Source organism: Carcharodon carcharias, chromosome 17 (genome assembly GCF_017639515.1).
Source record: "Carcharodon carcharias isolate sCarCar2 chromosome 17, sCarCar2.pri, whole genome shotgun sequence".
Lineage (NCBI taxonomy): Eukaryota > Metazoa > Chordata > Chondrichthyes > Lamniformes > Lamnidae > Carcharodon > Carcharodon carcharias.
The window spans coordinates 92592237-92605094 of record NC_054483.1 but is presented as its reverse complement, the minus strand read 5'-3'; the positions used below and the strand labels follow the sequence as shown (position 1 = coordinate 92605094).

At 42.4% G+C, this 12858-nt stretch overlaps 1 protein-coding gene across 1 annotated transcript in view; it reads right to left on the bottom strand.

Moving 5' to 3' along the window:
• LOC121289678 (kinase non-catalytic C-lobe domain-containing protein 1) overlaps nucleotides 1-12858 on the bottom strand; it is a 278354-nt gene that overhangs the window by 206117 nt on the left and 59379 nt on the right. Inside the window, exon 6 of the mRNA XM_041209301.1 lies at nucleotides 7314-7512. Coding sequence (XP_041065235.1) covers nucleotides 7314-7512 — 199 coding nt within the window. The remainder of the gene's footprint in view (nucleotides 1-7313; nucleotides 7513-12858) is intronic.

The window sequence follows — 12858 nt, the reverse complement described above, 5'->3', positions numbered from 1 at the left end:
TGGGAGGGAGAGGAAGCTGTAAGGGCGGATGTGCGGGAGATGGGCCGGACACGGTTGAGGGCCCTGTCAATAACTGTTAGTTATTGCCATGTGTTTCTAAATAATTTGAAATGGGCTGGTTTAGCCAAAGAATAAAGAATTTTGAAAAAAATAAATTATGTAACACATCCAAAACAAAAATAAAAAAAACCTGGAAAAACTCAGCAGGTCTGACAGCATCTGCAGAGAGGAACACAGTTAACGTTTCGAGTCTGTATGACTCTTCCACAGAACTAAGGAAAAATAGGAAAGAGGTGAAATATAAGCTGGTTTAAAGGGGGTGGGGTGGGACAAGAAGAGCTGGATAGAGGGCCAGTGATAGGTGGAGATAGCCAAAAGATGTCATAGACAAAAGGACAAAGAGGTGTTGAAGGTGGTGATATTATCTAAGGAATGTGCTAATGGTGACATTAAGGGTAGAAAGCAGGACAAGCAAGGTACAGATAGCCCTAGTGGGGGTGGGGTGGGAGGAAGGGATCAAAATAGGCTAAAAGGTAGAGATAAAACAATGGCTGGAAATACATTTAAAAATAATGGAAATAGGTGGGAAAGAAAAATCTATATAAATTAATGGAAAATAGGGGGATCGGAAAGGGGGTGGGGATGTAGGAGAGAGTTCATGATCTAAAATTGTTGAACTCAATATTCAGTCCGGAAGGCTGTAAAGTGCCTAGTCGGAAGATGAGGTGCTGTTCCTTCAGTTTGCATTGAGCTTCACTGGAACAATGCAGCAGGCTAAGGACAGACATGTGGGCATGAAAGCAGGGTGGTGTGTTGAAATGGCAAGTGACAGGGAGGTCTGGGGTCATGCTTGCGGACAGACCGAAGGTGTTCCGCAAAGCGGTCACCTAGTCTGCATTTGGTCTCTCCAATGTAGAGGAAACCGCATTGGGAGCAGCAAATGCAGTAGACTAAATTGAGGGAAGTGCAAGTGAAATGCACAATAACTGTTTACAGTAGCCTTACAAAAAGTTGCCAGTTTTAAAAACAATCCTGGATAATTTTTTTAAATTCCAGAGGTATCAATGTGATCATTAAGGTACAAAGTTGCCAGGTACAGTACGGCTACTTCAAAAGGCAATACTCTGTTCACCCTGTGAATTTAACACAAAAATCTGAGAACATCTACCAACACTACAGACAATATAAAAAAATTACATAACTTCAAACTTCATTTTGGTACAGACTGACCTACAGATCAATTAATCCCTGCAGGTATTGTTTAAGTACACAGTTGTAAGCAATGGCACCAAAATTCTTAGATCTGAGTGGAAAAAGTCACTGTAAAATATTACAAATGGTTCCTGAAAATATTGAAGATTATGGCTAATTAACACTTACACTCAAAATTACCCATTCCCAGGGTTTAAAGTTCTCAGTTGCATAGGAATAAAATTTACTAAAAATACATAGAAGCAGAGACACATTAAGACCTTAATGTCTGTCTGAAGATCAGCTTCAAAAGTTCAAGAGTTCACATGATAAACTAAGCTTCTAAAAGAAACTTGATTATTACAAGGAATCAAGATGCAGTTATTCCTTCCCATTCCACTAGGTACTGCACTTTGCCATCCAGAGTTACTCGACGAGAGGATTCGGTACTTTTCACCACAAGCAAGTCTACCAAGCAGCACCAAAATAGTAATTGATGATTTTAAATGATTCAGGTGCATGTCCTGCTCATTGATGATTTCTATATCAAGTCCTTCATACTGGCAATCATCTTTTTCATCATTATCATTTCCACTTTCTGATGTCTGGGTCTGAAAGGTTCTAGGTGAAGCACGGCTTAATCCTTTTTTCAAACGTTGCAATGTTAATGGCCAAGATCTGCCAATGCGAGTTCTCCTTCTTGGACCAGAGAGACTGGACTGTCTAGACAGACTAGTTGAGGTTAAATTTTTATGTCTCAGTTTTATTTTGAGCCACATAAATATTACTTCATTCTACCACTTTCCCATCTTGCCCATTTTTGGTTTCTGCCTGGAAAGTAACCTTTTCAATTGTGATGAGTGGGAAGACATGAGCTGGTGCTAAGCAATGTGGGGCTATGAAAGGAATTCTTGGTTATTTGCAGGACTGCTTTGTGTTAGTGTCACAGGGGTATGGTCACAGCATCTACAGCTTGCCCTGGTTTGTTCAATAATACATTTTGTTGTTACTTGACTTATGTCGTATCACTCTTTGGCTTCATTGGTTGGGTTCCTCATGGGCATCATTAGCCATGTTGAGTATCCTTTGTCATTGAGCAGACGGCCAGTAAGTCTGCTTTGAGTTGCAGAGATGAGGGAGGGTGGACTGCCACATCATAATAATTGTCCAGGAATCGTGCACACATCTGTATAAACATCTTGTTAACGCTGCACACCAGCTGCACATTGATGCTCTTGTTGTTGATGAACATTCCTGGGTGATGTATGGATACCTCAAATGCCACATGTTAATGATGCCTTGCACATGCAGGAAGCCAACCACATTGCAAACCTGAGTGCCCACTCATTCCAACTGGCATCATAGCAAGAAAAGCGTACAGTATTGTCAACCCTGGCAAACAAGCCATCAGTCCCCTGTCTCCTGCATTTGTGGGCCACTGACTATGAGATCCTGCAAATATCTCTAGCTAGACCCTGTAAGAATCCAGAGGTTGAAATCAGTGGTGACTTTGACAGCCACTGGTAAAGAAGCATGATCACCAGGTCCACTTGGGAGTAGGTCTTGTTCCAGTATGCTGCAAATATCTGCCACACCTACCGTGAGTCCCAAACTCCCTGAGGGGTTCTGACATAACAAAAATGCTTATCATCTACCTTGAAGACCCTGTGTATCACAAAGGCCTCCTGTGAGCTGCACCTCTCCGCTGATCACCTCTCTCCTTCAGAGCAGCAGGCAATGTGCTGCTCCTGCTGCTGGTCATCTTGGTTCTCATCTGAGGTGCAACATATCACGGCACAAGTGACATATGTGCTGATCTGATATGCCAGAGCTCCAAAGTGCAGACCAGATGTGTAAATCCAAAGGGTAAATGACACCTTCAAAGTTGTAAAAGCAGCCTCCCAATATATATACCATTAACAAATCCTTTCAAAAAAACAAGTAAGAGTGCAGTTGTAACATGTCAGTACATATTGGAATATTTCTCTGTCAAGTCGTCAGCCTCCTCAATTACCACTGTTTTCTTGCTTTGCTTTTACTGATCAATTTGAGGAAGACTGAGAAATCTGTAGGCCCATAGTTAAACAGCAAAAGCCATGAGATGATTGCTGTAATTGAGTGATTAACATTGAAATTCACAACCTGTCTCTCTAGAGGGGGTTGCTCGCATGCAGCTTAATGCAGTGAAGTTAAATACGGAAGCTGGCAAGCTGGAGACAGCTACTCACTGCACTCACATTTCAACATGACATAAATCCCCACCTGCACCCAAACACACATGCTTCCCCGTGTTACAATTGTCCCTAATATTTCCACAGAACCTTAATCACAAGTTTGGGATAGTGCAAGATGAAAGTAGTAAAAAAGACATTAGTGGGATAGCTGCCTTTTTCGTTCACAGGGTGAGAGTGTTGCTGGTTAGGCCAGCATTGCCCATTTCTAATTACCCTTGAGAAGGTGATAGTGAGCTGCCTTCTTGAACCACTGATGGTATAGGTACACCACAGTGCCTGTTTTACACACCATCCCTTCTGCTGCCTTAACTTCAATAGAAGAACATTTGAGCTGATTGCAAAATGGGTGGCCAATCCACTACTTGTTTTCTGCTTTGTGGCAAAATTTAACGTTCACTCCAAATTCTATGATCATGATATGCTGTACTCATACACAGAAAAGTAGTGTAGTCTTGTATAAACCTGTGTTTTGGAGTAGTGATCAGCATGATGTGCCCATTTGGGAAGTGCAGGAATATTAGGCATACAAGAATCTTAGGGTCACAGCAGGAATCCAGTTCAGTCGTGGGAGGAGTAGAAGCAGTTAAGAAATACAGACAGAACAGCCAAATCAGTGAAAGTGATTCAAGTGATTGCGGAGAGGCAAAAGAGGAAAAGTGAAGCATCTAATTAGTGGGGGGGAAGCAGAAATAGTGGCATTCAAATGGCTCCCAGCTAATGGGAGCAGGGAGCCAACAAGTAACAGAGCTGTGTGGGGGTGTGAATGGGATGAGAGCGGAGGGGAAACTAGGAGCAAAGCAGGAGACAGGCAGCTGTAATCAGCTGGCAACAGGCTGCACATGGGACAGAGGGCAGCCTAAGCCAAACAGGAGAGCTGAAGATGGAAATTCACAGTAATACAATGGCAGGGGTTAAACAACAAGTTGTTAGAGGAAAGCCTAGATTAAATAGATAATATATATATATACAATTTTTAATTATAAAATAACATTTTTAAATATTACCATTTGGGAAAAAAAATTGATGTCAGATTAATTTTAGAAGTCTGCTCCCAGGTGACTCCTCAATGCCTTGACCTTGCAACTGCAATCGGTCTAAAAAGTTTTTAAAAAAACATACTCAAATGAATATTCTTCTGAAATAATTTAGATGTTTGAGATATTTCTTTTTAGAATTAGAAATTTCTGTTATGAATAAAAAAAAGCAGAAGTGCATGTTATCAGAAAGCATCTTGAGCAATTTGTGGCCACACCAATCGAAATAAAGGGAAAAAAGCAGGACCTCGTGTCAATTTCTGGAAGGAAACTGGTGCAAAGGTGTCCAATTTATACAGCCAGCCTAACACACCCATACAGCATCAGAAGCAGATCCAACATAATATTGCTTTGGATATGCTAGTAAGCGGACGACCCATGTTTTGTGTTGTTCTGAGCACAGTAGGCATATTTTAATTGATTTGCTTACGTCAGTAGCCTTCACCAAGGTGCAAACAATTTGCAATACGCTTTCACAAAAATAGTATCACCAGTAAAGCATGAAAAATTTGAGACCTTCTTATCTGCCTTTACATCCTTATTAACCATCAAAAATAAAGAAATAAATCAGTTCCTACACATGCAATGTATTATCTAGTGTCAAGCATTCTTCATACAGGCTGTAACTGCTGAGCTCCAGGGCATCATATCTGAGGGGTTCCCCGAAGACGAGCTGGGGAGCCCCACGGGACTTCCCAGGTGAGGATTACATGACAATCGCCTGGTAAGTGCAAACTTTCCCTTGGCAATTGCCCTGCACTGGGAACTATCCGAAAATGTGAGTTAAATTGCAAACTTCTGACAGTTCCAACTGTCATACAGCAACAGTTACTCAGAAAAAATTAGAAGAATTAAAACCACTTTTAGCTTCTAGGGATCTATTGTACAGATCCATAGGAAAACTCCCCAACCCCCTGACCCAACAAGGGACTTCCCCCAACCCCTCCTCATCCCGCAGCAAGACAGCCACAGGACTCCCCCCACACCCCAGGCCCAGCCCAACCCGTCCCGACCCCCGCTCCCCGACTACCTGATCCCTGCTCCCCCCGACTGGTCAACCCTCGCACAAACCCCCACGACTGCCCGAACCACCCATCAACCCTCCGACCGCTCACACCAACTGCCCGACCAACCCCCACCAACCCCCGTCCCCCAACTGGCTGACAACCCTCACTGGCTGACACCACCCCACCTCCCTCCCCCCAAACCAACTGGACCACAACCCACCCCTTGACTGGCCAACAACCTATCCCTCGACTGGCCGACTACCTACCCATCCTCCTACCCTCATCCACTCTTCCACTGCCTAACTCCCCGATCCACCCCCCTACCCTCTGACTGGCCTACACCCCACCCCCACCCCCACCGACCACCTTTGACGACAGACCACACCCCCCACAACTGGCCAACACCCCTTCCCCCCAATCCTGACTGGCCGACAAATCGCCTCCCCAACCAGCCAACACACCTCCACCCCCTGATCAGCCAACACAGAATATATTAAGATGTAACTACACTTTTTATTTTTCTCCTTACCCACCCATCTCCAGTAAAAGCCCAGCCAAGATGGAAGGTCTGCCCTATTCAATGGTCAGTGTTCTAAGTCAGAGTCCCCTGATCCATATGGCATTAATGCACTCTCTGTGCTTTGTAAAAAAATATGCCTGAGTAAAGGCATTATTAAATTTAGTGGAGGATGTTCAATATACTTGTCAAGTGAAGGGGAATAGAATAAGCCAGTGAGTGCAAAAATAAGTGCTGAGTTTCAGGGTCACAGGGCATAAGTATGGACACCTCAACTGCACAGATTGTGATATGAGAAGAGCTTAATATGGTTTTAATTCAAACTGAAAAAGAACACAGTTCACAGGTTTAGGTTCACTTAGTCAACAACCATCCAAAATGAATGTCTCATTAGAAAAAAGTAACCGCATATCCACTGCTAATGATTGACATAGTAGATAGAAGAGAACTGCAATCAAGCTACGAAAATCACATTCTTGCTTCTAGTTACCATTTCTGACTTATTGATTTTATTATATTACTATTGTTAAGTCCTCTCACTGCCAATCATTCAAGGAATGGTTCAAGTCTCAAGTGCAAACAAAAATTACATGCTTCAAATACCACAACCATGTCTTTTTTTTGGTAAAAATTTCCGTAGTTCTATTATCTCCTGAACTTCTTCGAGAAATGAAATTGGAATTGGTTTATTATTCAAGTTCAGATTATCCTCCCAATATGTCTAAGGCTTTTTTTAAAAATTAGCAAATGGAAATAATAAATAGAGTTCAAAGAAAGGAAACATTGGTATGACGGATACAGTATCTCAAAGCTGGTAACCTCAGGACTGGGGTCTGTCCCAGATTTCGGACCTTTCCGGTTTTCAGGCCAGGCAGTACGTGCCAGGTTGGGTTGGACGTGCAGAGGGTTGAGGGTATGCTTTTTGAGTGAGGATTGCAAAGGGCAGTTTTGAAACAAGTAGAGACAATGCTGCAAGATAAGCCAGGAAATTCTTTGGAGCTGCTTCAGATCTGTCAGTGTTGCTTTGCCCGGAAGCATGGCAGAAGCTCTGTTTATACATGTAAATGCAGTTCCCGCTGCACTTCAAAGAAGTGTTGGTGATGGAGTGGGAGCAGCTCCAAAGGATTTCCCAGCCATACAGTTAGATCAAAGCTATCAGTGAGGAGGGACAATCAGGTGATGGCAGCTTAAATGACGTCCGGTTTTCAGACATCACTGGACTTTGGATAACTGGATTTGAGACACTGTACCCGTAGAAGTTATACATTGCATTCACTGAAGCTCTTGTTTTTTGTGTCAGGAAAGTTTTTGAAGAGCACATATTACTTACCACTCAGCTGCTCCATGAAGCAAACATTGCCATTAGCATTGAAAGCCAATGTATCTGGGGTGATACAGAGAGTATGAAAGAGTGGAGTGTGGGAGATGCTCTTCATTGAAAGGCAACATTCTAGGCAGGCTGCCCAGATATCCTGTTCACTGAGGCAGCTATCTCGTAAAGACAGGATGTCAGCAAGGGACACATTTTCCTGCCAAGTAAATACATAAATTAAATAAGAAACTAACAGTGGCAGCATGTGAAACAGACTTTTTTTAAAAAAATTCATTTGTATATAGGCACAGCCTATCAATATTACTAACTTCTCATAGCTTCTCTGTAGAGAATTAAAAAGGGGATACATTTAGCAGGCAGATTAAATGTAGATTACTTTAAAAGAAAATTTAATTGTACTTTGAGTCATCACTATTGATCTGTATTGTATAAAATAAATTAATCCAGGCAACATTCATTCTAAAGCCAGTGGCCCAGATTTTGCTGTGAGCAGAGAAGAAACAGCATTTGTCATTCACCTCAAGCACAGTTGCCCACAGACTTCTAGCAGTTCTGTCAGTGAATATTTCAATACTTGCAGCATTCATTTGAATTCGGCACCGTCTAAAGGGAATTAGTGGTGACTGAACACAGCAGGCATTAGGGAAATTGCTCAGTCAGTCAGATTGAAGAATCATCACAGACAAAAAAGGAAGCAAACGAAAGACTGAAATATATACATTTGATTAAGGGAAAGTCATGAAAGAGAAAATTGCATAAGCTATATAAAATTAATTATTTTTTAAATGTCTGCTTTATTAATTTTCTGAGGGAATGAGACTTCGCGCATCTAAAGTTATTTTTTCAAGGAACAGAGGGCTGTTTAGCAGCAATTCTAAATTACTTAACACCTTAACCTTAAATTCTGTGGGATTCCATTGGTAACGATTGCAACACGCAACCTGTGGTTGGTTACGGTATCATCACAAGCAACTTTTGAACTGTGCATTTGTGGATGCCAGAAATTGCCACCAGATTTAGCCAGTAATATTCCCAAGTGCTGAAAGTCTCTGATATGAAAAAAGGGCAGGTTCCAAATTCCTTTGTGAATTCATTCTATTTTGCCACCAAATTGGATAGCTCAGGAAGGTTATCTGGCTTGAAACAGGTTTCAGCAGAAGGAATTCATCTGCGGTGGGAATTCAAATTCATTGATTTTTTCAAAACTCTTTCATGGGATATGGGCATCTCTGGCCAGGCCAGCATTTATTTCCCATCCCTAATTACACTTGAGAAGGTGGTGGTGGTGTGCTGCCTTCTTGAACCACTGCAGTCCATGTGGTGTATGTACATCCACAGTGCTATTAGAGAGGGAGTTCCAGGATTTTGGCTCAGCGACAATGAAGGGATGGTGATATATTTCCAAGTCAGGATGGTGTGTGGCTTGGAGGGGAACTTGCAGGTGGTGGTGTTCCCATGCATCTACCGCCCTTGTCCTTTGAGATGGTAGAGGTCACAGGTTTGGAAGATGCTGCCGAAGGACCCCTTGTTAGGTTTAATAACCAAAATTTAATAAACTTTAGTACCTTAACTGAAGAGTTCTGGGTGCATTTCAGATCCTGGAAGAACATCCTGACCAGCAGGAATGGCCTGCAATCCAAGATAACTTGTCATCTCCCAATGAGGACAGCTGTATTACCACAACTAACGGTGCAGCTGGAATTAACCAATTCAGCACAAGCCATGGACGGCGAGTTTTGAGGCGGAGGGGCATTTCATCGGGGTGGGGATCCTACCGCCTTCCTGCCTTTGCTTGATTAAGTCTGGAGTGGGGTGGCCTTCCTACTTAAATTTTGATTGACGCCCTTAAGTGGACAATTTAGGGATGTCATCCCACCACCACTGGTATTCAACCAGTGGTAGGCAGGGGGATTCACCAAGCATGGAGATCAAAAAACAAAACCCTATTGGGTTTGCTTGCAGGCTTCCAGTGGGATCCCTCAGTTACCCCGTCCTTTCTGCCGACACCCCTTCCCTCCCGCAACTTCCATCCTGCGTTCACTCACTGACTGCCTGGAGTCCTTCACCACGACCTCTTGTGGATGCATTACTGGCAGGTGCCACCGCTTCCAGTGGCGCTGGTGGCCACGGAGGGCTGTCAGCCTCCGATTGGCTGGCAGCTCTTGGCAGGGGTTGGGGGGGTGGGATTCCCACCACTAGGGTCTTTAATTCAGGGGAAGGCCCAATGCTGATCACTTAATACCAGTGGGCCTTTACCAACTGAGATAGTGTGGGGCTCCCACCTTTTCTCCAGCCGGTGGACAAGACCTCCGTTGTCAAACCCATGATCTTCTGATCTGTGCTGGCATGTACAGCTTTGTTTAACACTAAATTTATAATCCATTTTCAAAGTTATCTTCCATTTGCCCTAATTATGAAAGTAAAGATAGACTAACTGCACTCCTTAATTCTTCAAATGATGTTAATCCTACATACAATATTGAAAAATAGCTTAATTTAACTGCGTCGGGAGAAGCCACAAATTGGACATGCACATAAAAATGCCAACATTTTACTTCAAATAGGAGCGTTCACTTCCTATTGCTTCATTATCATATGCCCCAGAATTCTACCAGTTTACCGGTTCTTTTTGTTCTATCTAAACTGAAAATGAATTATTTGTCCCCAACCTCCACCCCTATACAGTCTGTGGGGATGGATGGATCGATTTGCAATGCAGGAAAGTAGGTATTCACAGTGATGCCCTTCTGTACAGCTAGGGGCAGCCATCTACCCAGGTGCCAAATGAGAAAGAACAATCTGGGGCATATCACTGGTATGAGGTCTTCGGTGATGCAGTCCCACATGCCAGGTGGCAAAAAGTGGCTAACAAAATGAGATGTGTGCCCTTTTTTCTAATCATTATGTCATTCAGATACTAGCAATCCTGCAGTTTAGGACTGTTTCTATTTTACACAGAACTTAAAATGTCTTTTTGGAGGTTTTCCTGTTTAGAGTGCATCTCATACATTTTCAATAAAAATTAATTCATTAAGAAAAAAGTGATACATATCTCCAGCTTGTTGTACATCCACAAAGTTAAACACATAATCATTGTGATTCAGTGCGCACAAAAAGGTAAAGAAATAATTCCCCAGTGTACAGTGAGAATTTTTAAAAATAGAGGTGTTCTAAATCCACGGCAAAAGAAAAAAAACAATTTGGTGTCACCACAGTAACACAATTCCAACTCATTTCCTGTAGAGAACTTAAAGAACAGTGCATACATTAAATTCACAATCATTACTTAGTCATTTGACATATGCTGGTTGACAACAGTAGTTGTAACTAGGAACCAGCTTGCACACTCGTCCATCACATTTTTCCACCTGTTTGGTGGAATTGCTGTGCTATTTGTCTTTTATCTTAACGTCGAACCATAAGATTATGTGTAGCTAGTAGTTCTGTCAAATTCTGTCCAGTGCCTCAGTTCAAATGATCATTTACACCCTACTAAATGCAACATTTTTAGTAGCTCACTGATAAAAAAGTCACCAGTTTCAACTCAGATTAACATCACATGGACATGTAAAATATTTATAAGATGGTAATGCAGGGTTACTGGGTGTGATGTCAGATATTTCCTCTGCTTCTTGAGTTCTCTGCCTGAAGGCAGGTCCAACCCATGGACCCAAAAGCTCCACCAGGGATAGGGCAAGGAAGCAGGTCCCAAATCCACCACAGCCAGAACAAGGATTGAACCCTGTGCTGCCGGAAACAATCAGGTCCACACCATCCATTCAGCCAACTGAACCAACCAGCCAGCCAAGAAGTCCCAAGTTGCTGTGGCAACATATACTTTTACATGCATGTTGTTATGCATTGTGATGGTAAATGCCCCAATTTCTTTCCATAACATGGCTGAACAGGGATCTCTCCCACTCTTACTGCATGCCATTGGCGTATGTTGAAAGAACTTATAAGTTGATACTTGTTTGGCAGCATTATGAATGAACCTTCCATGGCCATTAAGACCTGGAGTGGGACTTGAACCTGGAAATTCTGACTCAAAGACAGGGATGCTGCCCACCATGCCACAAAACCTGCTGTCAGATATTTATAGCAAACAAAATGACATTAACAATACAAAGAAATTAATAGCTTTTTTTGCAAATGATTATAAGCAGTATAAAATGGATCTATCATATCTGGTATACCCTTTATGCCATACGTTTTATTAAATCTCATAAAACAGAGAGGATTACTGTGCTGGTAAAAATGACTCATTTTGTTCCTCAGAAATTTCTCATGAGCATTTACCTCTTTTTTTAAATTTGAGAATAAACATTTCCCCCTACCACTAGTTTTCTTGGGCTGCACATTGAAATATCTGACCTGCCCAGGAGAGGAGATAACCTGCTGATCCAAACTCACATCAAAACACCATCTGGGATTTGTGCAGAGAGGCCTCAGTTTGACCTCACTTATTTTCTTCCTGGTAAAGGAATGCTCAGTAAACCCAACGTTCCCCTCCATGCTGATGGAAATGAAATTAGTGTGGGGAAATCAAATCTATACCCATCTCTCTGTGGTTGTTCTGTTAGCGATCAAATGCACTGTCATTCTGGAGTCCGGAGTTGGAGTAAGGGCAAAAGTAATGAAGTCTAAATCAGGGTTATGCTGCATGTATGTGACTGCATGGAGTGTAATAAATAAGATTGGTGAGTTTCATGCCCTGATTGCCTTGTGGAATTACAATGTTGTGGCGATAACAGAGTCCTAGCTTAAGTAAGGGCAGGACTAGGTGTTAAACATTCCTGGGTACAAGATGTTCAGGAAAGATAGGAAAGGAAGGAAGAGAGGAGGTATGGCTGTATTGGTTAAGGAGAGCATTGCAGTGCTGGAGAAAGAGGATGTCCCAGAGGGTTCAAGAACAGAATCAATTTGGCTAGATCTAAGGAACAAAAAGGGTGCAGTTACATTGCTTGACGTAGTCTATAGGCCACCAGTGGGAAAGATATAGAGGAGCAAACCTGCAGGGAAATTACAGAGAGGTGCAAACATTATAGGATAGTTATAATGGGGAACTTTGATTACCTGAATATAGACTGGGATAATGGTAGCATAAAGTGCACAGAGGGGCAAGAATTCCTACAACGTGTTCAGAAGGATTTTCTATAGCAGTATGTGCCCAGTTCAATAGGAAAGGAGGCACTGCTGGCTCTTGGAAATGAGGTGGACCAAGTAGAACATTTAGGAGACAGTGATCATTGTATCATAAAGTTTAGGATGACAGTAGAAAAGGACAATGGGCAATCCAGACCAAGAATAATTAACAGCCGGCGAGCATCTTAAATGGTGCAAGAACGGAGCTGGGATGGATAGACTGGAACCAAAGTTTGGCGGGAAAAGCTGAACAATGGGCTACCTTCAAAGGAGAAATGGCTTGGGCACAATCAAGGGATATTTCCTCAAAAGGGAAAGGTGGGGCAAACAAATCCAGAGCTTCCGGGATGAAAAAGGAAATAGAAATTAAGATAAAGAAGAATAAGTGTGCTTATGA